The sequence below is a fragment of the Oculina patagonica genome, chromosome 9 (assembly GCF_052425735.1).
Source record: "Oculina patagonica isolate OP01 chromosome 9, crgOcupat, whole genome shotgun sequence".
In the NCBI taxonomy this organism is placed as follows: domain Eukaryota; kingdom Metazoa; phylum Cnidaria; class Anthozoa; order Scleractinia; family Oculinidae; genus Oculina; species Oculina patagonica.
In genome coordinates, this window is record NC_135766.1 from 22,398,627 (window position 1) to 22,423,626 (window position 25,000).

At 38.6% G+C, this 25,000-nt stretch overlaps 3 protein-coding genes across 4 annotated transcripts in view; 2 read left to right on the top strand and 1 right to left on the bottom strand.

Annotated features, from left to right (window-relative positions):
- The window catches only part of LOC144666126 (ralA-binding protein 1-A-like), an 18,124-nt gene extending 4,941 nt beyond the window's left edge, over positions 1-13,183 (top strand). For both annotated transcript variants that reach the window (XM_078527482.1, XM_078527483.1), the window contains exons 5-17: positions 239-364; positions 972-1,090; positions 2,561-2,691; positions 2,968-3,036; positions 5,834-5,918; positions 7,021-7,083; positions 7,218-7,326; positions 8,317-8,369; positions 8,869-8,940; positions 10,291-10,377; positions 11,237-11,299; positions 11,905-12,044; positions 12,985-13,183. In XM_078527482.1, the coding sequence (XP_078383608.1) occupies positions 239-364; positions 972-1,090; positions 2,561-2,691; positions 2,968-3,036; positions 5,834-5,918; positions 7,021-7,083; positions 7,218-7,326; positions 8,317-8,369; positions 8,869-8,940; positions 10,291-10,377; positions 11,237-11,299; positions 11,905-12,044; positions 12,985-13,042 (1,175 nt within the window). In that variant the 3' untranslated portion in view covers positions 13,043-13,183. The remainder of the gene's footprint in view (positions 1-238; positions 365-971; positions 1,091-2,560; positions 2,692-2,967; positions 3,037-5,833; positions 5,919-7,020; positions 7,084-7,217; positions 7,327-8,316; positions 8,370-8,868; positions 8,941-10,290; positions 10,378-11,236; positions 11,300-11,904; positions 12,045-12,984) is intronic.
- Positions 13,184-15,363: 2,180 nt separating this feature from the next.
- On the bottom strand, positions 15,364-24,348 carry LOC144666152 (uncharacterized). Its single transcript, XM_078527516.1, has 9 exons — positions 24,172-24,348; positions 24,037-24,082; positions 23,056-23,076; positions 22,310-22,332; positions 21,663-21,801; positions 17,899-17,958; positions 17,639-17,742; positions 16,999-17,081; positions 15,364-16,096 (listed from the first exon to the last, which is right to left on the bottom strand). The coding sequence occupies exons 1-9, from the start codon at positions 24,252-24,254 to the stop codon at positions 15,948-15,950; spliced, it is 708 nt and encodes a 235-aa protein (XP_078383642.1). The 5' UTR covers positions 24,255-24,348; the 3' UTR covers positions 15,364-15,947.
- A 291-nt stretch (positions 24,349-24,639) lies between these two features.
- LOC144666171 (signal recognition particle 9 kDa protein-like) overlaps positions 24,640-25,000 on the top strand; it is a 1,304-nt gene continuing 943 nt past the window's right edge. Inside the window, exons 1-2 of the mRNA XM_078527538.1 lie at positions 24,640-24,807; positions 24,943-25,000. The exon at positions 24,943-25,000 is cut by the window's right edge and continues 11 nt beyond it. Coding sequence (XP_078383664.1) covers positions 24,736-24,807; positions 24,943-25,000 — 130 coding nt within the window. The 5' untranslated portion in view covers positions 24,640-24,735. The remainder of the gene's footprint in view (positions 24,808-24,942) is intronic.

Here is a 25,000-nt window from a genome sequence, read left to right on the forward strand (position 1 = left end):
ATGGATTTTCAATAGAACACGAGTGAGTTTCCACTAATAATCAGTTTCAGGTTTATTCATCTAACATCTGATTGACTTTCTGTCATTAGTTGACACAATGACATCAATTATAATACTGAGATATAATGAATGCCAGTCAATAAGAAGGGTTGTATGAGCCCATAATTAAAATGGAAGATTGACTACATGATGATACATGCCTGTTAAATAGTGTTTTTCCTTTGTTTGTACATGCCAGGAAAGTCAGTGGATCTTCATGAATATGAAGCTGAGGCTGTAGCAAGTCTTGTTAAACTGTATCTCAGAGAATTACCAGAGAACATCCTCACTGTGGCACTAGCTCCAAAGTTTAACGAACTGTCTGGTAAGAACTGTATTAATTATTTTAATTTCTACTACAGTCAACTTGTGTTATAGTGGACACGCTCGGGGCATCGTTTAGTGTCTGTTATAGCGAGAGTCCGTAATAGCAGGGTGTGAGGAAAAAAGTGACCTTATAATTTGTTAAATAATATAGACTAAGACAAGCTTATCAACAGTGGTGAAACTGCTAAGTAGTTGTTGGGAATGGAGGATGCGGGCTTGATGTTTCCTAAAGAGCCTGGAGGGAAAATGCCAAACTGAAGTGAAAAGGCAAAGTCTTTTGTACCGTTACTGAAGGAATTGACAATTGTTTTGACAAATAATGAACAACTGACTGAAATCTTACGTAATAATGTTATGCGAGAAGTTCATAGTGTCCGCTTTATCGAAAGTCAAAACAAACTGTTAAGTTGGTACCACAAAAGTGTCCGTAATTCCGTAATAGCGAGAGTCCGTAATAGCGGGAGTCATTTCCAGTCCAACCTCTATAGCTTTCACTGGGGATCTGTATTATGTTGACTTCGTAATGATTATGTCTGTAACAGCGGGGTGTCTGCAAGGTGAGAGTTGATTGTAAGTAACCTGCATGTTTTTGTTTAACATTGTAGGTATTCAGGACAGAAAAGACCAACTTGAAAAAGCGAAATTACTGCTGGCTGAACTGCCGTCTTGTAACAGAACACTATTAGCGTGGCTCTTCACGCACATGTCACATGTTATAGAAAAGGTTTGATGATTATGTATTTTTTAATTGAATTTGAAGTCCATACAATTGGCAGATGTAGAGCAGTGGCAATTAAAGATGATTTCCAGTCTGTACTGCGCAATCTCCTCCTGCAATGTTTGTGAGTCTCACAAACAGAAGAATGTTTACTAGCAAAAATAAAAATTCCGGGACAAAACTTACCTTTTTCTTCATTATTAATGCCAGATATCCTTGCAAAACAATAATAATGAGTAAAAGAAGCTCGACGGTATTTCAAACAGACGTTTTAGCTCATCGTGAATTCTTGAACGAAACAATCGGTAATGGCGAACTAAAAAACTTCATGTACGCTATCACCGAAGTGTAACGTTTCAACGAATTCAAAACAAAAATGAAAACAAACCTGAGTCTGCGCAGTACGGACTGGAAATCATCTTTAATACTGTCTTTGACACTGAAATAAAGTGATTTATTTAGTTTTTATTTATTTATAATTATTTTTTATTGTATTGAATTAGTTTAATTCTATACTGCAGCTCAAAATTTGATTCATGTTAAGTTATGGGATGTACATGACATAATTAATGTATGAACCCTGGGGGAGGACTCCCATATCAAACAGACAGGGATAATCGTCGGAAATTTTGAATGCAACCTCTAAAAGTGACCGGTCTGGGCATTACTCACGATTTTTGAACCCTAAAAGATACCATTTTAAAACATTTTAAAACTGATATACCGGTAGTTCTATATTTTTTTGCGAGCAACCCTAAACAAGACCTTGATGGTTAAAATTACCAGCGTTTTGCCCCGGGGGGGGGGGGCACTCCCTTATTAGGGCTTAACGGGGACGTGCGGCCCGATAGGGTATGGTTTTCAGGCTTTTTTGTCTTGAACAGGGTATCTTTGCATGGACCAAAGTCAAACAGGATAGGCTTAGCTTATATGCCTAGGTAGAGGTGTAACAAACCGAATTTTCACAAATTCTTCCGTATTACTGACTCATGTTGATTTCGGCATTGATACTTAGCTTAATTCACGATCACAACAAGCCAGTGGAGTACTTGTTTATGTCTTATACGGGGTATCAAAAATTGGCATTCTGTCTTAAACAGGGTAGGAAAATTAAAGGTTCGTGTCTTAAAGAGGGTCAGGGTTTAGCCGCACCTCCCTACCCGAAATTATGTCAAGTACCCCCCCCCCCCCGGGCGTTTTGCCCGGAAAACACCCTAAGAGAGACCAAACTCTGAAATTTTCACCCCTAAGCGAGATGATGAGAATCCCTGTCTCTTTCATATGGGAGTCCCCCCTTAGGTATGAACCAATGAAGGCACTTGCTAGGAAAATCGATTCTAACTAATCTGACTACTGTATTTGTTACTGGCAGTATTATGAGGAATGTAAACTTCTCAAATTTCAAAAAATTAATTATTAATATGGCTTTCTGTTATATATTTACTAACCCTTTTACCTGTGTGCTTTACTCCCTAGTATTCATCAAACAGAATGAATTTACAAAACATTGGAATAGTTCTCAGTCCAACAATGAATGTTGGACATGGCATACTGTTCATCTTTCTGAACTACATCAATGAGCTCTTCCCTGATACAAAAATCACAAAGTGAGTTTATTTTAAGAGCTAATGCCATGCAAGACAAACTTAAAGATATCTGATCTTTTTTCTCCAATATCCACATGCAAACTCTCCTGAATGATCTCCATACATTTTCTTATAGTATTTATTGGGAGAATTTTTAAAAGGATCAAAGCAATTTCCCTTTCATAACCTTTTCTCTGCAATAAGTAATTGACAACTTGAGGAGAAATTTGATGTTGGAGAGCTAATCAGATTCATGGATTTCCAGATGAGTTTCTAGTAATATTTGTTATTATATAGGTACAGTGGACCAATGACGATGTCTTTAGGGATGGACGAGGATGAGGAGGATTTACCCAGCAGTCCTGAGTAAGAAAGAATAAATTTAATGTTCATTTTCAGGAGGCATAAAAGCTTACTAGTTAGCATGCTAGACTCCAGATCAATTCTTTCTCCTCTGCAGAGGTCTCTTTCGTGTTTCGTACGGGCTGGGAAATAGGGAGAGGTGAAAAGTAAGCGCGCGTAGTCTGAAGGAATTTTCATTTTTTGTGTTTTTGCCCTCCCCCACGAAAGGAGCCTCTGCGGAGGAGAGAGTGATCAATTGGAGTCGCTACTGGACTGTTGTGGTTGGTACATACTGGTTTGACCCCACTAGCTTCCAGTCTCCTTTTGTGTGGTTGTGCAATGAAAATTACCAAATTTGATGGCGCATAGAAAATCAGGGTTCCATGCTAAGACAATTTTTTTTTTTTTACCGTTTTACTCAGAAAAATACAGAGATTTTTTTAGCGTAGGGTTTTTGGCACTTTAACTCTCACAGTACCTCTTTCCACCCAAGTTTATATGTAACAGATTCAATTTAATTTATCATTTTTCCTTGGTTTTGGGGGGATCAAGCAGCAGGGCAGTGATCTACTTCAAATCTTGTTTTATTTGAAAGCCCTGTGTGCTCAAATAAAAGCTGGGTATATGAGCCCCCATTCCCCCCCCACAGAGTGTCACAGAAATAAAGGCTGGGTATATGAGCCCCCCCCCCCCACACAGTGTATGTCACAGAAATAAAGGTTGGGTATATGAGCCCCCCCCCACAGTGTGTGTCACAGAAATAAAGGTTGGGTATATGAGCCCCCCCCCCCCACAGTGTGTGTCACAGAAATAAAGGCTGGGTATATGAGCCCCCCCCCCACAGTGTGTGTCACAGAAATAAAGGCTGGGTATATGAGCCCCCCCCCCCACAGTGTGTGTCACAAAAATAAAGGTTGGGTATATGAGCCCCCCCCACAGTGTGTGTCACAGAAATAAAGGTTGGGTATATGAGCCCCCCCCCCCACAGTGTGTGTCACAGAAATAAAGGCTGGGTATATGAGCCCCCCCCCCACAGTGTGTGTCACAGAAATAAAGGCTGGGTATATGAGCCCCCCCCCACAGTGTGTGTCACAGAAATAAAGGCTGGGTATATGAGCCCCCCCCCACAGTGTGTGTCACAGAAATAAAGGCTGGGTATATGAGCCCCCCCCCACAGTGTGTGTCACAGAAATAAAGGTTGGGTATATAAGCCCCCCCCCCCACAGTGTGTGTCACAGAAATAAAGGTTGGGTATATGAGCCCCCCCCCCCACAGTGTGTGTCACAGAAATAAAGGCTGGGTATATGAGCCCCCCCACAGTGTGTGTCACAGAAATAAAGGCTGGGTATATGAGCCCCCCCCACAGTGTGTGTCACAGAAATAAAGGTTGGGTATATGAGCCCCCCCCCACAGTGTGTGTCACAGAAATAAAGATTGGGTATATGAGCCCCCCCCCCACAGTGTGTGTCACAGAAATAAAGGTTGGGTATATGAGCCCCCCTCCCCCCCCCCCCACAGTGTGTGTCACAGAAATAAAGGTTGGGTATATGAGCCCCCCCCCACAGTGTGTGTCACAGAAATAAAGGCTGGGTATATGAGCCCCCCCCACAGTGTGTGTCAAAGAAATAAAGGTTGGGTATATGAGCCCCCCTCCCCCCACAGTGTGTGTCACAGAAATAAAGGTTGGGTATATGAGCCCCCCTCCCCCCACAGTGTGTGTCACAGAAATAAAGGCTGGGTATATGAGCCCCCCTCCCCCCACAGTGTGTGTCACAGAAATAAAGGTTGGGTATATGAGCCCCCCCCCCCACAGTGTGTGTCACAGAAATAAAGGCTGGGTATATGAGCCCCCCCCCCCACAGTGTGTGTCACAGAAATAAAGGCTGGGTATATGAGCCCCCCCCCCCACAGTGTGTGTCACAGAAATAAAGGCTGGGTATATGAGCCCCCCCCACAGTGTGTGTCACAGAAATAAAGGCTGGGTATATGAGCCCCCCCCCCACAGTGTGTGTCACAGAAATAAAGGCTGGGTATATGAGCCCCCCCCACAGTGTGTGTCACAGAAATAAAGGTTGGGTATATGAGCCCCCCCCCCCCACAGTGTGTGTCACAGAAATAAAGGCTGGGTATATAAGCCCCCCCCCCCACAGTGTGTGTCACAGAAATAAAGGTTGGGTATATGAGCCCCCCCCCCCCACAGTATGTGTCACAGAAATAAAGGCTGGGTATATAAGCCCCCCCCCCCCACAGTGTGTGTCACAGAAATAAAGGTTGGGTATATGAGCCCCCCCCCCCCACAGTGTGTGTCACAAAAATAAAGGCTGGGTATATAAGCCCCCCCCACAGTGTGTGTCACAGAAATAAAGGCTGGGTATATGAGCCCCCCTCCCCCCACAGTGTGTGTCACAGAAAGGCTGGGTATATGAGCCCCCCCCCCACAGTGTGTGTCACAGAAATAAAGGCTGGGTATATGAGCCCCCCCCCCCACAGTGTGTGTCACAGAAATAAAGGCTGGGTATATGAGCCCCCCCCCACAGTGTGTGTCACAGAAATAAAGGCTGGGTATATGAGCCCCCCCCCACAGTGTGTGTCACAGAAATAAAGGCTGGGTATATGAGCCCCCCTCCCCCCACAGTGTGTGTCACAGAAATAAAGGCTGGGTATATGAGCCCCCCTCCCCCCACAGTGTGTGTCACAGAGATAAAGGCTGGGTATATAAGCCCCCCCCCCCCTACACACAGCGTGTGTCACAGTGGGAGGTGTGGTGGCTAGTTTGTACTCTATAAGTTCCTCTGATCCAGTCATCATGTACACTTTACAGTGCAATTGCTTCAGCATTGGCCAAGCAAGAGGCAGTTCTTTCTCAACTCCATGAAGACCTCAACATGCACGTGGACAACACACAAGTAAGACGTTTTACGTATTGCGTTCATTAAATTGTACCAAAATGTTGTCTTTTACAGTTAAGTTATACAGTCAACTCTCATTATAGTGGACACGCTCAGGGTGCCGTTTAGTGTTCGATATAGCGAGAGTTTGTAATAGCGGGAGTCATTTCCAGTCAAACCTTTTTCTCCAGGCATCTGGATTTTGTCCGTAATAGCGAGTGTCCGCAATAGGGGGGTGTTCGCAAGGCGAGAGTTGACTGTAGATGAATAGGTTATACAATTGGTCAAAATGCAGAAAGAACAAGGAAATTTCACCTATCTTCAGGCCAATTCAGTTGGATGTGGGTTTAAATTAAAACTGAAGTATTAACTAACTCTGTACTTAACCTATCTTTATCCTTTATTATCTGAAATAATTGTTGTTGGCCCTGGAAATTACAATGCTAAGTAACAAGTCATTTTCAAAGTGGAATGCGAATGAACAACTGATTACCTTTAAAGGTTAGAAATGTATGTCGACTCAGTTTTGTCATTGATAAATAATAACTACAGTCGAACCTCTCCGTATAGACACCTCTCTAATACGGCCGCCTCTCTCTTACAGAGAATCTCCGATGTCCCAACAAAATTCTCGTATATTTTCTTTACAAAAAACCTCTATAATACGGACCCTCTCTAATACGGACAACGGACACTAAACCTCTGCCAGAGGGAACAAATTCATATAGAAATTATACTTCTAACCTCTTTATTACAGACACTCTGTTGATGTGGCGATGATATTTTGTGTTCTTAATGTAGTTACAAAAACAACAAACGTAATGGTTTTTTCATCAACGACCTTTTTTGGATTTGTGCTTAGTGCAATTTTTTTACCTGCAGCATTGTGTTGTAGAACATTTCGAGTGGATTTGTGCTTAGTGTAAATTTTTTTACCTGCAGCATTGCGTTGTAGAACATTTAGAGTTACTAAACAAATACTATGAGCTGTCAATAAAGTCAAAAGTGACGATGGACGTCATAGTGGTGACCTCTATAATATGGACACTTTACTCTGTCCCTTCGGTGGCCGTATTAGAGAGGTTCAACTGTATTTTGTTACTGTTTGTTTTTGTTTTAGTATGATGGTCAAGATGAAATGCTTTGGGAAGTTCAAAGAAAGGTGACACTGCTGAAAAGAAAGGTACAGGAAAATTCTCACAAGCTTTTTTAAGGTCTCTTTAATTTCTTTAATTTGTTTATTGACATGTATTTTACCAGATTTTTGAACAGAACACAACTGAATTTCTACTAACAGAATGTTTTTTTCTCTTTTAGCTCCGAACTGCCAAGAAGAAAGTTTCACAGTCAACACCGTCAGAAGAACAACAGAAGACACAAGGAGCTCTGAAGAAAGAACATTCTGTTGAAAAAGATGAAGAGGATGGTAGGGACTATCAAATATTGAGTACCCTAATGATTCGATTTAGCGCCCTCCTTCCAATAAGCGCCCTCCCTTGAAGTGCCAAAAGTAAATAAGCGCCCCGGGCATTAAATCGAATCATTACGGTACATAGTATAATAAATAAAGAAGTTCTGGTATAAAATAGGCATAAAATGTAATGTGACCTGTCAATTGCCACACACTGTAATCAATCAACCACCAACTGTGTAAAAAGCCTTCTGTCATCTTGAAAGGATAAAACCTCAAAACTGGTTCAATCTGTAATTTTTCAAACCAAAAACAATATTTATACTCTAACATATATAGCAAATGTACATAGCATCAGTTGACAGAAGTAAAACGTGTACCCCGGTAAATACTTAAGTTAAGTTAATTATTATGGTGTTAGTGAAGAACAGCTCCCAGAATAACCTGTCAGATGACTTTCAGCCAACAGTCGGTTGTTTGTCAACTGACTGTTGGCCGACACAATTTGCACACGTCAACATAAACATGTTGGCAGACCCCAGGGGGGTACTTGCAGTATACATGACGGGGAGGTCCGACATATTTTTTTGGGTTGAAAATTTACACCCTCGGTATTTTTTTGGGTCAAGAGATCTGTCATGTATTTTTTTAGGTCTTAAAGTCTGTTCAATTGAATAAATCAGTAACGAGGTGCTAGGTCTTGTACTTTTTGGGGTAAAAAAATTTTGATGCCAGGTATTTTTTTGGGTGTAAAATTTCAGGCTCATGTATTTTTTTGGGTTCTCTATATGAAGCTCCGTCGGACCCCCCCCCCCCCCCGTCATGTATACTGCAAGTACTCCCCCTGGGTGGCAGACTGTCAGCCAACAGTCAATAATGCAATATATTTGGCAATATTGTTTGTGAAATAATTTAAGCTAAAAGAATATGTAAGATCTAAAACAGTCAATCATCATTGGGTTAAATCTAAGCCAAGGTTGTTCTTTTTTTTTTTTTTTTTTTCAGGGGTAATCACACTTTTAGAAGCTTCTGAAGCTGAACTTTTACTTGAACAAGAGGCATGTTTAATTTTTTATTATTTATATATTTTTTCTCATATGCTGCGTGCTTTAGGATCGTTATTTTCATTTTTTTTGCTTATTACGCGTAATAACGTAATAATATTTTCCAGCTTAATACTTTTCCCCTCCTCCTTAAGTGTGGTTTGTCGCCTCCATTCTTCTCTCTATTTTGTTTATATTTCTTTTACCCAAAATTCTGCTGTTCTCTTTCCCCTCTCCTTCTCCCTTTTAAAAAAAACTTTTTATTTTTTCTAGCATTTTAAGAATTTCAGAAATATCCTTACCCACCCCTCAGGGAGTAATTGACGGGGAGGGTGGCTTCAAGGGTAAAAACGTCTAAAAGAAACAGTATGAGACTGATCTGAAATTTCCAAAGGGATGAGGGTGAGTATGGATGTTTTCTGGAGCAACACAATCAGTGTGGTGTGATTTTTTGTTCAGTTTCTGCAATGAAATGGAATTTTATATTACATTTTTATTTTACATTTTTCTGTAGGAGTTGACCTCCATTGGAAATGAGCTGAGAAAACGTATGGAACTCGAGAAGAAGGAAATTGAAAGACTTAATGTAAGATCTTTAGTTAATGTTACTTCATATTTGTATCCTTGCACTTATGGTAAAGCTACTTAATCTGGGCCATTCAGAACAAAATTAACCATGAATTAAAAAGTTAATTGAGAAAAAAGGATGCCAACTTTTTTTGTAAATGAGTTCACCAATAACACTGAAGAATACAAAACAATAGTTGTACAGCAAAATTTGAAAACCTATTAAGTAAACAAAGTTGAGGAAGTTGTCGACCTCAAGGGAAATTTTGTGATATTTTGATTGATTGGTTTTGATCCTTAACTTTAAGCAATTTTAAACGTTTTGGACACAAAACCATAAACCTAAATGGACTGAAAACTGTCAATCTTACTTATTTCGTTGGTCGCTAGTGGCCCTATCGGCACTCAAAGTTTAAGCCCTGGCTAGGCTCACTGTGTTTGTACTCAATACTCCCATGGTGCTTCTTACTCCTAGTCACTTCATGCTATGAGAACTGGGATAAGCTCCAGCTGGGGGCTCCAGCCTGATATCAGAAAAGAATGCCTACTTTGTCCCGAGTCTCTCCTCATAAAAAAAGGGAAGCCTCAAGCCATGTGACCCATACTGCCGGAGCTTATCCCGGTTTCTGTAGCATCAAGCGACTAGGAATATTTCTACCTTCCCCCCTGAATGGGATGCTAGTCCATTGCAGGGTACCTCCCAGCATTATTTTGCCAGTAACCATTTATACACCTGGGTAGAGAGAGGCACTGTGAGATTAAAGTGTCTTGCCCAAGAACACAACACAATGACCCTGGCCAGGGCTTGAACCCAGACAGCTTGATCTGGAGTCCGGTGCGCTAATCATTAGGCCACTGCGCCTCCCCCTCTCCTCATAAGGTTACTGTCAAACTACTGCCACCTGACAAAAAGTAACCTGTGATGGACTAACATCTCCTTCATGAGGGACATCACATGGTTTCATAGCTCAGTTGGTATTTTTCACAGCATTATGTTTTCACGTAATGTCCTACAATATTTAAAAATTCCTTTGTTAAATTTCAGATTTTTGTAATCAGCAGTTTTAATTTCTTGCTGTCTAAAGTACAACTTTGCAAAATTTCTTAAAATTCTAATGTCTGGTTTGCTAGAAATCGTGCCTTTCTGAAAAGACAATAAAACGTGCAATCGCAGCTTTTTGATCAACTCCGTACATGCAGCATTTAAATTTTGTTGGTCCCAAAACTTTGAGCACTTGCGCTCGGACTCGATTCCAGATAGCGTGCAGAAACAGTCTGTGTTCAGCCACCTTAAACAGATATATTGCTTTATAAATACATGTACTAAGCTATCACATAATTTAGATCATTACTTTATATAACTTGACAGGAAGAAATTGCTGCTCTTGTGGCTGCAAAGGAGAAAGATGCTGATTCAGATCATAGTTCAGAATCAGATTCATCTGACAGTGAAGTTGTATCCTTTTGTTATGGTTTATGGGAAATTGTTAAACCTTCTATATTTTTGAATTTATGATGATAATAATTTAGGATTATTGCTAAGGGCTGACTGCCGGCTAATTTCACCGGCTGAAAGCAGGGTTTTCATTAAGAATTGTAATAGCAGGAGAATAGTGTAAAGTAACCGGAGAATGATTTTTAAAGGTTCCCACATCTTAATAAGAAAATACAGTGTAGGTAGAGGCCTTTGAAATTTCAGTAGCCGGAGAATTCTACGTAGTAGAAGGAGAATTCTCCGATCTCCGATGCCTAATGAACACCCTGTGAAAGAGAACTTACTAGGAAAGACTTACTAGGTAACTTATAGAGCTGCCAAGACGAGAAAAGCCTGCTGGGCTTGTTGACAAGCCGGCTTTGTGTTTTCTTAGCTACATCACTGATAGTGTGAAAACAATAATGCATTTATATTTAATATAGCGCATTTTCCATGTATATGTCCAAATGTGCTGTACACATACTGCAATTTATTACACACAAAGGCCAGACCACAACACTGGGAGATTCGTGCCCTACTCTTTGCGAATAGTGTGTGGGTCCTTCAAAGTCTCCTGCTATAAGACTGACGATACAGGAGACAGGACCTGTGGTTTATCGTCCTTTTCCAAGAAGACTAGAATGCCTTACCATTCTCCTCAGTTATTCAAGACCCTGAGTGTTGGTTAGATCTGGGGTTGAAAACCACGACCTCCCGCACAGCAGTCCGGCGCTCTACCAACTGAGCTTACCAGGCGGCATTATGATGAGAACTACAATGCAACCCCATCTGACAATTACCTAGTTATTACACTGCAATTTCCTTTACTTCATAAACTCAGACTGACGAGGCCCAACTTGAGAAAATTTTTCAAGAGCTAATTGAACAGAATAAAGAACTGGAGGTATTTCAATAAAATCCCATTTATTTTTATTTTGGGGCTGCCTCAAATGAATCTGTACTTCTTGTTCTTTCAATTCTACAACCCTAGACAGAAGTAGTTGGAACGCTCATGCCAAGAAGATAAAAATGCAGATACTTGACGCTTAAACTTTCTCAATGGTGCATACAAACATTTTAAGAGGTCCCCCTCCCCCCTTTCAATGTTGAACCCATTGTCACGAAGGATTGTCTGTGCAATAATGTTTGGGAGCTCAACATCGAGAAGGCGAGGGGGGGAGAGAAGGAATTAATAGTTGGTAATCGTGCCAACACTTTTGACGATGGTTGTAGTTTTAATTAGTACTAGCAGTCCTAGAGTATAGCTTATTTTTCTCGGGGTCTGTGAGTCAAGCAAGCAAGCGTGCTTGATGAAAACTAAGTAATTTTCTCAACGCTTGCATATTGATCGCCCACTTGACTGACCCCGTGCAAAAAATGAGAAACTACAAGTACATGTTCTTGTAGTCTAGAACCAGTAAACAAAATAAACAAAAATAATATGCACTAGAAGGCAACTTCCCTTTGACCAATATTTGTTAACCTGTGACTGTTGGACTTTTTTTACAGCGCAAGAACACAGAACTGTGCCGCAGTATTCATGACGAGAGAGAAGCTTGTGTAGAGTTGAAGGTGCAAATCAGGGTATTTGAAGCCAAACAAGGGCAGCAGACCGATCAGAAACTACAGGAACCAGAAAATATTACCAGGTACAGTGGAACCTCGATTTAACGAACCTCTATATAACGAAGACCTCGGTATAACGAACGATTTTCTTCAGCCCGGCCAAAGTTACAGTAAAATGTATGGAGCAGTACCTCGATATAACGAACCTCCATATAACGAAATCCTCGTTTTAACGAACACAATCCGGGAGCTCAAACGTAAAATGTACCTCGATATAACGAATTTTAGTTAACACGCGACAAAACATGAATGTAAAACAGACCAACAAGGATGAAAATACTTTAATCCTAACAGGAAAGCAACTTCAAAGACATATGCCCATACCAACGTGGAAATTAAACGTTAAAGCACAAATGTAATTTTTGACAGGCGCTCAGACAGTTCAGATCATTAAATACTGGGTAGTGCAACGTCACAGCGTTAAAAACAATTATTAACTATACCTCGATATAACGAACATTTTGGTTGTTTTTTTCGCAAATTCGTTATATCGAGGTTTTCGATATAACGAACCCTCGATATAACGAACAAATTTCCCCAGTCCCTTGGCTGTTTGTTAAATCGAGGTTTCACTGTAATTAATTGTGGATGAGAAAACTCCAAGAATACAAATTATTCAAGAATTATAATTGGAGAAAAATGTTTTTTTTAAAATTCAACTACTACTGCGAATTTGAATTTGTCACTTTAAAAAACATTTTTGTCCAATTATTATAACAAAAAACTGCTACACAACGTACCAGCATGAAAATTTAAACCTTTCAGTACTACCGGTAGTATGAATTCAAGAATTATCTTGCTTATAATTAGTCATGCAGAATATCAATGTACATCTGCTATAAAATTAGTTTGGTGTTTAACAAGATTTTTTGTCAATATAATTATTATTCTCTAAACTTCTGCACTTTTTCTCAACTTTTTTGTATAGTAATATGTATTGTTCGTTTTTGCTTGTCTCTGCAGCTCAAACATCAGTACAAACCCTACAACAACTTCAGTAACAAAAGAAAACCTGATTTGACGTTTCCGTGTTGAGTAACTGAAGGCCAATGTCACAGTCAAACCAACATTTATTACAACCAAGTCTGTGCTTGGAGTAGCAACTGTCCGACCGAAGTCACATGTACATTTTGTAGGTTTCTTCATGACTGTATGCTTCTTTTAAAAGTCAGTCAAGGCTAATCAGCTTACTGACATTGAGGCACTTGATGAAGTCACAAGAAAAGGTTGCAAGCTAAGTGAACTTGCAGCCAGACTTGCATCAGGTGATCAAACATGTTGCTGGTTTTCACTGTCACACAATCAAAAAATAAATTCGAAACCATTCAACTACAGAAGCTATGAATTTTAAATATTATAGATGATAAATAGATAAACAATTTCTCCAAGTTTCGGGTCTGTGCGGTGTACCATTCGCAAGTTATTTTCCGAACCTTTCCACGCAAATTTATAAAGCTTAGTATGGAGAAACCATAACTGTGTCCTTCCGAGGGACACAAATATGGCCGCCGTGATGTCAGAGAAACCATCTGGAACGCAATTCTGTTTACAACAGCGGCTATCCTTGGCTTAAGATCTAGTACACTTTCACATAAACACCACTTGTTATATCTGAAATGTTCAATCTGCTAAAAATGGAAAGGAAAGGCCTTTTTTCAAACAAGACAGCTTACAGCGTAACATGAAAACCAAGAATAATTATTAAGTCGATAAATTAACTCCCAAGTGCAACTTGCAAAAAAAACATTGCAGTCCTGTAGGTTGCCTCTGAAGCATTCTTTAAGTTATTCTTGTTGTATTGCAACTATTGCAAATGAATTATTAATGAACTGTGCATCAGAATCACTTTGAAGAAAAAAGACCTTGCCTATAAAACAAACACAACAATTACAACTATTTCGTTCGTTGTTATTTTTTAATGAAATCTTTCCCTAATTTTTGTATTATGTTTACTTACAGTAGAATTTAATTACTAATACAGTGGAATTCTAACTTCTCAAACCTTTAATAGGGAAGCACGAGTGACGTCATGACTCAGGCAAGACTCAGACAAATAAACCTGAATTCGGACGATTTTCCTAAACCACTTTCTAAAACAACCGGTGTTCCTAAAACACTTTTTAAAACGAAAACTTCGCCTAGATTCCCAAACTTAAACCAAACGTTGTTTGCCTTGGATTTGCCTCAATAAATCAAACACTGCAAATATTTATCCCCCCCCCCCCCCCATTCCTTGAACCAATTTGATTTTTCCTTGGTCTGGAGGTTTGAGATACCAGAATTTCACTCTATCAGTGAAGTTCTCCTGGAAAGTCTCAAGTGACACTGAAGACTACAACTTGTGTAATATGCAATTTTTTAAAAATATATTCTATAAAAAAGCTGGGTTTTGTTTCTTAATGATGTTTCTTGGCAATCAGTTCAAAGAAAACTATACAGTATGTCAGTTATCAATTTACTTTTAGCAATCGTCTTTTGAAAACCATCTTTTCCAGTTATAATTTTAAAGTTTGACCGCTTTATCAGAGGGAGTTTTTTTAAGTTAACTTACTCACTAAATTAGTTAAGCAAGAACATATCCTGTTCTGTTATATTCAAATATTGTAAATTAATTTTATAATAAGGTATAGAAAACAGGCATATAGTCTTACAGAGCTACACATCATGAGTGAATTTGAGAGAGCTCGAAAATACTGTTATAAAGTCAGGTTAGGTTTCAAAAAACTTATGAGATCTCTCGAACTCAATCTAAGACCTCTGTTGCACTAGCCAATGTGTTTGTATGTTTTCGATCTTTTTATTAGAAATAACACATAAAAGAAATTTTTTTGAAAGAAAATTTCACTGAAATAAAAAAAGTTACTTGTTAACCAAGTCGTTAACCAAGTCAGCTTTTTATCAATAGAGTGCATTGTGAAATAGACTTTTTAAAATTAATTGCTAAGAAAATATGCAAAATTGAGAAATTTAAGGAAAAGAAGCTAAGTAAAGAAAAAATAAAGAAAAGAGGTATCTGATAGTTGTTATTAAAGATTAAAATATTTAAGGGTCTCATTTGGAAAATTCTTGTAATCCAAATTTAGATATTAAATTATTATAATACACTTGTAACAACTATGAGGTCATTAACATCTTAAAATAATACACACATTATACAATATTCTCTCAAATAATAGCTGTCCCTCGATTAATCAGCCACCTTCATGAATAATTTCATAGTTACTTACTGATAATTTACTTGCTGAAATAATCGCCCCCACCCTCTGACAACCCCCCTCCCCTTACCCCCTTTTTGTCAATTTAGAATTTTGCATGCAGGAAAGGAAATTATGACCCCCCCCCCCCCCCAACCTAAAGCTTTATTAACTTTTGGGGCAAAGAAATATTATGAAATTAATTGCCCGGCTATAATTTGAGAAGATACGGTACAATTTATTTATCAGTCATAAATACATTAGAGTACAGAATTATTTCAATCTATGTCATTTCATATCTACATACTTTTAGAAAGTTTCCTAATAATAAAATTACGGAACTGCATATAATACACACACTTCTAGAATTTGTTTTGTGTAATCCATAATAAAACAGACTGGTTCATTTCTCTTAATTAAATTATTTTCAGAGTTATTTTTAATTTGTAAATATTTACTGCTGATGTCCAGCAAGTCTTTATGTTTCTTAGGCCTGGTTCAAACTAGTGACATAACGACATAAAGAAAAGTTCAGTTCTTTTCTCAAGTTGTTATGCTTATGTCATTATGTTCCAACTATGTCGTTATGTTATGTTGTTCACACTTGTGACATAGAACATCAATGTGATGTGTTTTGCATTTGCGTGACCTTGCCATTATGTCATTTTGTCACTAGTATGAACCAGGCCTTACGAAGTCAAAATGTCAGTTCTACAAAATTTTTCTTTACTACTATCTCTCGCTAACTGAAACAAGATCAACAGATGATGAAAATCCATGCAGGGCATCAAGTGACTTCCCTGCTATTTTTGTAGCCTCCACGCCTTGTGCTAAGGCATCCTCCCATGGCACGTTACCATTTGGTACTGTTGCAGTTGGAGCTGTCAATCAAAATAGAGCATGATAAGAAAGTGAGCTCACTCTTGACAACCTTGAATTCGAGCTTGCCCTTTGAATAGGCAGCTCTCAAATTTTGCTTGCCCAGGGCACTTGCATTCTTTCCATTTTTCAGAAGTGGCCAGCGAGACCAGTATATTCAAGAATGGAATTCCGTTGTTAGTCAGATTTGTCCTGTCAAATCAGTCAAGGTATAAAGGTCAGGACACACAAGGCTACAAGTTGCAGTGACAGGTCTCTGCGACAAGTTGCTCCGTGTGTACTACTTCAAAACAAGTCGCTGTAACAAGGTGCTTTTTCCTTGCACACAGCAAATTTTAAAGAGTGGGAATGTGCCTAGTTTTCCAATTCAATATGGCAAAAATACATGACACTCTCTCTTATTGGTTAATTTATATTTTGTCGCAGCGACTAGTCGCAGAAGTGTGCACACTCTGCAACAACGCTGCTTTCACTCATTTTGTCACTGCGATCAGTCGCACAAATTCAAACTGGTTTGAATTTGCGCAACTGATCACAGCGGCAAAATTCTGTTGCAGTGACAAAGATTCACAAAAACACACCATGTCACACAAGGCAACATGGCAACATAGTGTGTCCCATCCTTAAATACTTTTACATTGTCATGTTGGATTTATGGGAAAATCTGGTGGAAAAGGCCCATTTCACATTCAAAACCACCCGACGCGCTGGCCAGTTCTGACAAATGAAAAGCTCCATTAGTTAACATATTTTAAAAGTTAGTGTGCAGACCATTTGCCAAGGCTCTTGCCCATCGGACAATTAAAAATGAACTTGTAACTTGCCCTGCAGGAAAAATCTACTTGTGCTGGACAACCACACAGCGCCTTTTGAGTTCAAAAGTCATACACAAGTCTCAACTTACAGGCAAAAGGACTGCTGCCACCAAGAGATCTTGCCTTTACTCTTTCTAGGAATGCATCAAAGTCCTCAACATCTAGTTCGGTACTAAAAAAGTGAGAAAAGATAGTGTTGGTATCATGTGTAGACAGAAGAACTTTTACTTCTGAACTATGACAACCCGAGTGATCTCAGACTAAAAGAATAATACCAGGGTTTTCCTTTTCAAATACAGTTGGTGAAGAAAAACTGCAAACATGATCAGCCAAAATCAACATAAAATTGTCAAGAAACCCAGTGCGATTGTTTCGCAGTGAAAATTACTAAATACATGAAGTTCAGTGCTGGAGAAACGGACATTGACTGGTAGTGAAAATGGCCTTTCATGTCCTGCAGAAAAAGAAAACGCTGACAAGATCTGATAAGACATTAAAGTACAACTGGGTGAAGCGAGGCACTGACAGTGAAGTGTGCAGTCATGTCAAAGTCAACAAAGAAATCCAGCCAAGTAAATGTTCATTTATAATTGGTAAAAAAATTATACTGGGAGTTAACTTCAACACCTTACTGTGATTTACAAACAGAAGTCAATTGGAGCACTTAGAATACTATTCACTAGATAAGCTTATTGCAACCATTAAATGATTAAATACATACTACAGTACCTATCTACACTCATTCCGTCGTCTGACAACCATGAAGACAAGGATGAATCCTCCAGGAAACCTCTGCGAATTCTTTTATCTTTTTCTTTAGCCACTTTACTCTCCTAGATGTGAGTTTACACAATAGCCATGCAAGTTAATAAATTGATTATCACAATCATAATCGTGACATGTTGTTTAATGAGCTTGTGTCAGTAAATAAAATTAAAACAAAGTGGACCAATAGTTTGAGTTCACAAATTCATCAACTAAATTTTTACCTCCATTTGTTTGGCCTGTTTAGCAACCCGGGCTGCCTCTCTCTTGGCTTCATAGTAAGCCTTAAAAACAAAGCAACACAGATATGGTTACTCAGTATCCTGAACAAAGTTACAAAAGCAGGCTGTAAAGTTTCACTGCTTTCTTTATACTTGTAAGAGAAAGGCATAGTGGGAGCGCTAAAGGAAGCCTGTTACACAGTCACTTGATGATGATGATGATGATTTAAAGCACTTGGCATTTCCACAGAGTGGCTTTTCATCCACTGTTCCTGATCAAATTGGAATTTAGAAGTGTTGGTTTTTGTGGAGGGAGGTAAACCAGAAAACTTGGTGAAAAACCCTCAGAGCAAGAACAAGAACCAACAACAAACTCAACCCACATGGCACCTGCAGGCGGGAATCAAACCTGGCCCACATTGGAGGGAGGTGAGCGCTGTCACCACTGTGCCGCCCCTGTAAAGTAGTGACTGTCCGATAGAAGCGAAAAAAATTCTTGATTGTTGGAAAATCTTGTTATGAGAAACAATGGAAACAACAGATACAACAAGTGGACAAATTAACATGGTTAGTATTTTCATTTTTAGTGTAGAATGCACTATTGTGATGGTTTGTTGGGGCTGTCGTCCGCTAAAGCGCTAAAGCGCTATGGTGTGAACTTTAATAGTCAATTAATTATAAATATCAAGTAATTATTCCTGTGGAGGGGGTGGGGGTGGGAAGCAAATGACCGTACACCTCAGGTAAAACGTGGAGCATATAGATCTACCTTACTTTCATATGTTGATTTCTCTCCTTGTGGTACTATTCTTTCGATAGCCAAGTACTTTGCGCCAAACGCATGTGCAGATTAGACTAAGTTATGTTCTCAGGAACATTGCAAGTATCACACGTTTGAAGTAGGATACCTGCAGACTCCGTGGCGCCAAGTTAAAGTGTATATGACATGAAAAATATTTTCTGCTTATTTGAAAGGCCTTTCGAAATACAGTAGAATGGCGTTGTTCTTTTCGAAATATCTTTTTTCGTTTCAGAGATATTGACGTTTTTGTATTATGCAAATCAGATAAGTGATGACGTCACAAGATTTGACTCTGAAAATGGTAAAATACTGAATAAACAATATCTCTAAAACTATTGAAGCAGTGTTCCTAAAACTTGGCACCACAAATGTGCATCACAAAAGGAACAAAATGACACCATTAGTATTGTTGCCATAGCAACTCTTTCAGCTCCAGTCTCTCTCTGTCAAAAAGACAAATATCCCCATATCTGACCTCTAAAGTGAGACAAAGGGTCCTGCTTAGAACAGACATAGTTCCCATATTGCCTTAATTCCCACCATTGGTTTGGCTGCGCTAGATGGGTCTTGGTTTAAGACAAAAACTGGGAATTTCAGTTTTTATTGAGACAGCACCAGCGGCAAAACTGTTGTCATGGCAACAGCCCTAAGAGTAACATTTTGTTTCTTTTGTAATGCACATTTGTGGTGCCAAGTTCCAAGAACACTGCTTTAATAGTTTTAGAGATATTGTTTATTCAGTATTTTACCATTTTTAGAGCCAAATCTTGTGACGTCATCACTGATCTAATTTGCATAATACAAAAACGTCAATATCTCTGAAAAGAAAAAAGATATTTCGAAGAGAAAAACGCCATTCTTCCGTATTTCGAAAGGCCTTTCAAATTAGCAGAAAATATTTTTCATGTCATATACACTTTAAAACCGCAAATTAATAAAACTAGATTTTGAGACTTTCACAGCGGTTTCGTATTTAAGCATGCAAAAACTTTCACCGTGACTTTCGGCACAAAACTTCTAATAACAAGGAAACAAATATCGAAGCTGTACAGCACTTTAAAAAAACTTTTTTTTTTTAATTTGTTCTTTTCTTTTGGAGAAACGTCTTTCGAGCAGTTAAAACGGCAACTTAAATAAATTAAAGTGAAATAATTGGCTTAATTATTGAAAACAAAACAACTGCCATTGATGTCACGTAAAAAACAAAAGTATCATGTTACAGCATTTGCAAGGAAAACAAAAATATTGTGTTACAGTTGCAAAGATAAGCATAAGGAACCCTCCGGGAAGGGAACACAAGTGGTTCAACATATAATTGAAAGTAAAAAAAAAACAAATAAACATGAAACATAAAACATCATACTCCATTGCATTCTGCACTGTCCTTTGAGTCTCTGAGTTAATTTTTTTTTAGTATTTAGGTTTCAGCTACTGGAAAGAAGCGATCCCTACACTTGCCTTCATCCTCCTGAAAGTTGCAACCCTTTGAAAATTGCGATAGGACAAGGCCCCTAAATCCAAAAGTTAACAGGGCTTGTTAACTTGGAAACTGAATTCCATTTTCAGGGTTTAAGGGCCCATTACTGTATCTCGTTGCCAAGCTACGTGGTTGCCACGCAAGTGCAATTTTATTTCCGGTTTTCTCGCATTCGTGATTGACTGGGTAAATGGAAATTAAAAAAAAAACGTTTGCCATGCTAAATGATTGCAAAACATATACAAAGCCCGAAGCAAGTATCCGAAACCGCCAAAATATTTTTAAAAGTAGTGCCAATGCATTAGAAAACATGCGAATGTGCGGCGCTACCGTATTTTCATCAGTTTCCCCTTCAGCTCACTGAAGAAATCTGTGAAAGCTACTGGCAAAAATTAAAGTAGTGTCAATATAACTAAACGAAGCTCATAGGAAAACAGCGATTCATTTCGTCCGCGAAACGAAGGTAAGATAATTTTACGCATATATAAATATAGGAATGAACTCGATTTATCTGTCGTAAATTGCTTGCAGAAATTGCTGAAATGATTCGTACAGCAGTCTAACCACAGGACAAATTCAGTATGGTACAAAACTGCTAAGACTTAACTATATAAAACACCTGTATAAAAACATTTCAGCTTACAAACGTTAACTATTTATTCAACCGAACTATGAATTGTAGCCTTCTTGCTCAAAACATGATAACGCCGTTTACGCTAATTCGCAAATTACAAGCCGAAAATAATGAAACTCACACAAAACTCTTTTTAATACTTACGACCAACTTTGTTTACATTTGTCATTGCCTGTACACATTAGTTGACCGACAGTAAACGTTGTTAAAGCTGTCCGAATACAAGCAAGAAGTAAAGTTTGCCGTGTCAAAAAATTATAGTTTTTGAAGCGTACGTGAGCGCGGGGAAAGCCAACTTACTGCGGCAATGTCAATTACAATGATTTCGACCAACCAGTCACCGTAAAATTTTACTTCCGGTACGGATGAAAATGCGTGTTTTTCTCGGAGGGAAAGAAACGTACCTTCTGTTTTTTGCAGTAAATCGAAATAAAATACATTTTTCTTGAAACGTAAGCATGCGTTTTCGGAAAATCAAAACAAGATTAAAGTTGTGTTCAAAAACGTGGTCAAAAGAGCACATTTTCTGTCCTTATTTTTCAAGTTTTTGTGCTAACGGAAAACGCATGCTTACATTTTTTAAGATCAACGTAAGGATTGACATGATACTACAAACCATGAATAAGACCGTAAGTTTCTTGCGTAAAACTCACTTTTTTGTTCTGGGTCACGTGACATTAGACGTGCCCCGATGACATTATCAACTGGCTTGCACTCGCACTTTAAAACTACTGTCTAAATTTGGTTAAATAAAATCAAAGATATATCAAGTTACAGCCAATTGAATTTTCCCTAGCAACGGCCCCAAAAGATACTGTAATGGGCCCTTAAAACAATAACTAAAGATTAATCACCTCTTCTTCAAGGCGTAAATCCTCCTCCTGGCGGGACAAATGGGCATCAACTTCTGCATCTACTTTCTTCTGTTGTTCAACCAACTCATTGAACCTCTTTTGAGAGATCAGCTCTGTTTCTGTTTCAGTTAGAATCCGTCTGGAGCAAGAATGCAGAAGACTTTTAATTAAGCTCTCTATGTGTTGTTCCAGAAAATATTCATACCCCCACCACGAAAGATTTGAACCCCCCCCCCTTCCTCCCAACTCCTTCGTTATGGGACCCCCTTCCCCACAGAATTTCCAATGGGATGGGGTGGGTGTGGATATTATCTGGAACCACTCATTCACACTTGGTTTTCATTTTAATTTTATTAATCTTATATAGTAAGTGGACATCAACAGGGTTGTCACTAAGGGCTGGCTGCCAGCTAATTCCATTAAATCCGGCTGAAATGTCACATGAAAACAAAGACTTAGGCAAACGCTTAGAGCTTCCAAGGACAGAAAAGCCAGCTGGGCTTGTTGATGAGCTGGCTTTAGTTATTGTTTTCTCAGCTATATCCCTGCACCACAAGGACAATATCTGAAAATGTTATGACCTAAATCTATCTCTGGTTTAAAATTTTTCAAGCCAGTCTGATTTTTACATTCCATCATTAAATTACCTGGGACGGGGATTGAAGTCCTCCTAAGACATAAAGAAAAAAATAATAAATTAAAAAATATTTTCATGACATTCAACTAACTGTTGGTCAGGTTTTCTCTAACAGTACAAGGTTAACAAAAAGCTCCCAGAAGATAAAACTGGGTGCCTTATAATTTAATAAGATGGCAAGTTCAAGGTTTCTATCGGCTGATAGTTGGCGAGGGGCGAAGCAAACTATCAAAAGCCGGTAGAAACCGGGAGCGAGCTGTCTAATTGTGTTAGCATAACCCACTGACCGATCTATTAAACTCAGAATATCCCTAGAATTGATTTATTGAAGGTTTTGTTTAAGGGCGTGCTCCGAAGGCCATCTAACGATCAATAGACGGCACCTGTGTAGCCAATCAGATTGCGCCATAACCAATAGATGGTCAGTGTGGTTATGCTAACACTTTTTAGGCAATAAACACACCTATAAGCCAGAGGTGAAAAGCAGTCATGCAAATCAGGTTGAGTGATCCTTTTGTCTATTTTAATTTATAATTCCTTGATTAAATTGTTCGTACGGCTGCACATCTCAACACATTTCTGGTTGCTTTATTATGTTAATATATTACAATATTATTTTTAATGCCGTTTCTGTATCTACACATTTAATAACTGGGCTAATATCAAGATTGTTCTTTCTTCACAACAAAATTTTATTATACATGTAAGCACTACACTTATACATGCATGTAAGAAAAAAAAACACTAAACACATACCTCATCTATCAGATTTTCAAACTGAAAAAAGAAATGATTTGATGATCAATTTACGAATAATTTACCTTCTAATATTAATTTAAATCATGGGAAAGAGAGTGGGGAGGGGAAGAGAGATTGGGAAGGGGATTCCCACGGCAACAGGAAAAGGGAGAAATTGGGAAAATTTGCAACATTGTATTAATAATATTTTGGAATCAAAATAGCACAACGAGGTGGGAACTGCTAAAGGAAGAGGCAGGAACGGAGGAACAGGAACAGGAAGTTTAGATCCCCTGTCTCCTTATAAATGTACATGTATACATGTATCTGTTTCATTTTCAAAGGAAATAGTGACAATATGATATTTCTTTCATAGATACATGTGCAAACAAAAGGGTAAGAAGCCTGAGCTTAAAACTGGAATCAATTCAAATGTTTTATTTTTTTCCAGAAGTAGAGTCAGGATTAAGAGAGCCATGTCGCTCACATCAAAACAAGTAACACCTCCCCCCCCCCCCCTTCCAGCTCCTCTTACCCCCCTCTTCAGCTATCCCCATTTATCTAGTGGATAGTATTATACATCCCTCAAAAGGGACATAAAGTGCACCTCAAGTGACATCCAATCATGTCCCTGTTCCTTTGAACCACCCAAACCTCCAGGCTAATAATTAAATCTAAGTAAAATAATCATAAATTTCCTCTTGTATATTTAAATCCCCTATACTAATTACTACATGAAACTAGCAGGAACTAGTGGTTCAGATGTCTCTTTAGCTGTGCATATATGGCTATAATTCTATATAAAAGTGAAATTATCGAATACAAAAGAACAAAGGAATACCTTTGAGCAAATTGCCTCGAGTCACGAGGATTGCAACAGGTAAGGAAAGACCTCTTTGAACAATATCAGCGCTAGCTGATGCCAGAAATCTCCGATACGGTAAGCTAAAATATATCTTATTTTAAATTGAAAAAAGCCCAACGTATTGTATTTCTTACCTCAATACTTAGCTCCTTTTCGCTGTATCTTGCACGTCTGTAAGTTCTGTAACACAAAAAGTCAAGGAAACGATGACACAACAAAATCGATTTTGCAACATAAACATCGTGATCTTAATAACGACATAAGCTTACCTCCCCCTGATATGAGCCGGCCGCCGTAACTTTCTAAGTTCTTCGCTAAATATTCCCCAGCATCCTCTCATACAACTCGCCATGATTTAGTTTTTCGGTAATCACGACATTATTTCATTTGTGTTTTTGTTTTGTGGCGAAATTTTTATCATATGCGTGGCACATGACTGTTGAACACTCTTTACCCAGAAGACTGTGCAGGCATTATTGAATATTTCAGAGTTATAAAAATTGCAACAGAAACGACACAAAATGTTGAAAACCTCACAAATTATTGCTAAAAAAGCGTTTAAAAACCTTAAGGTGTTTTTGGGAGAATATTTATGACGAAAAGTTGTTAGTTTTGAACGTCGCTAAGGAAGGAACAAACTGGGGACACAACGTTTACAATACATAACGCGATGAAAGCACCGCTGTAGAAGCTCACTCCAGTCTCAATATTTCATTTACTTGAGGACACTTGACTATGTCATATACAAAGTACATTCTTAAGAATAAAAGAAAATGGCGACCTTTACGTGATGTTAGTTAATTGAGCAAGAAGCCAAAGAAACAGCGCAGAAGATGGTCTATTTCGACTCGTGGGATGAATTTGCGGCAGCAGTGGAACAGTTATGTGTCGCTGAACCAAAAAGGGTAGGCAAAATCTTGTGTGAATTTATACAATTTAGATTTTATAACTGCACGTGCTTGCTCGATAAATTTCCATGTTCGCTGACGTGTTACAAAGTTTAATTTATGGAGTATTTTTTGTTGTTTTTGTTTTTTCAGTTTCGTTTTGTTGTAAAGTATCGTCATTGTGATGGAAAGCTCGTGCTTAAAGGAACTG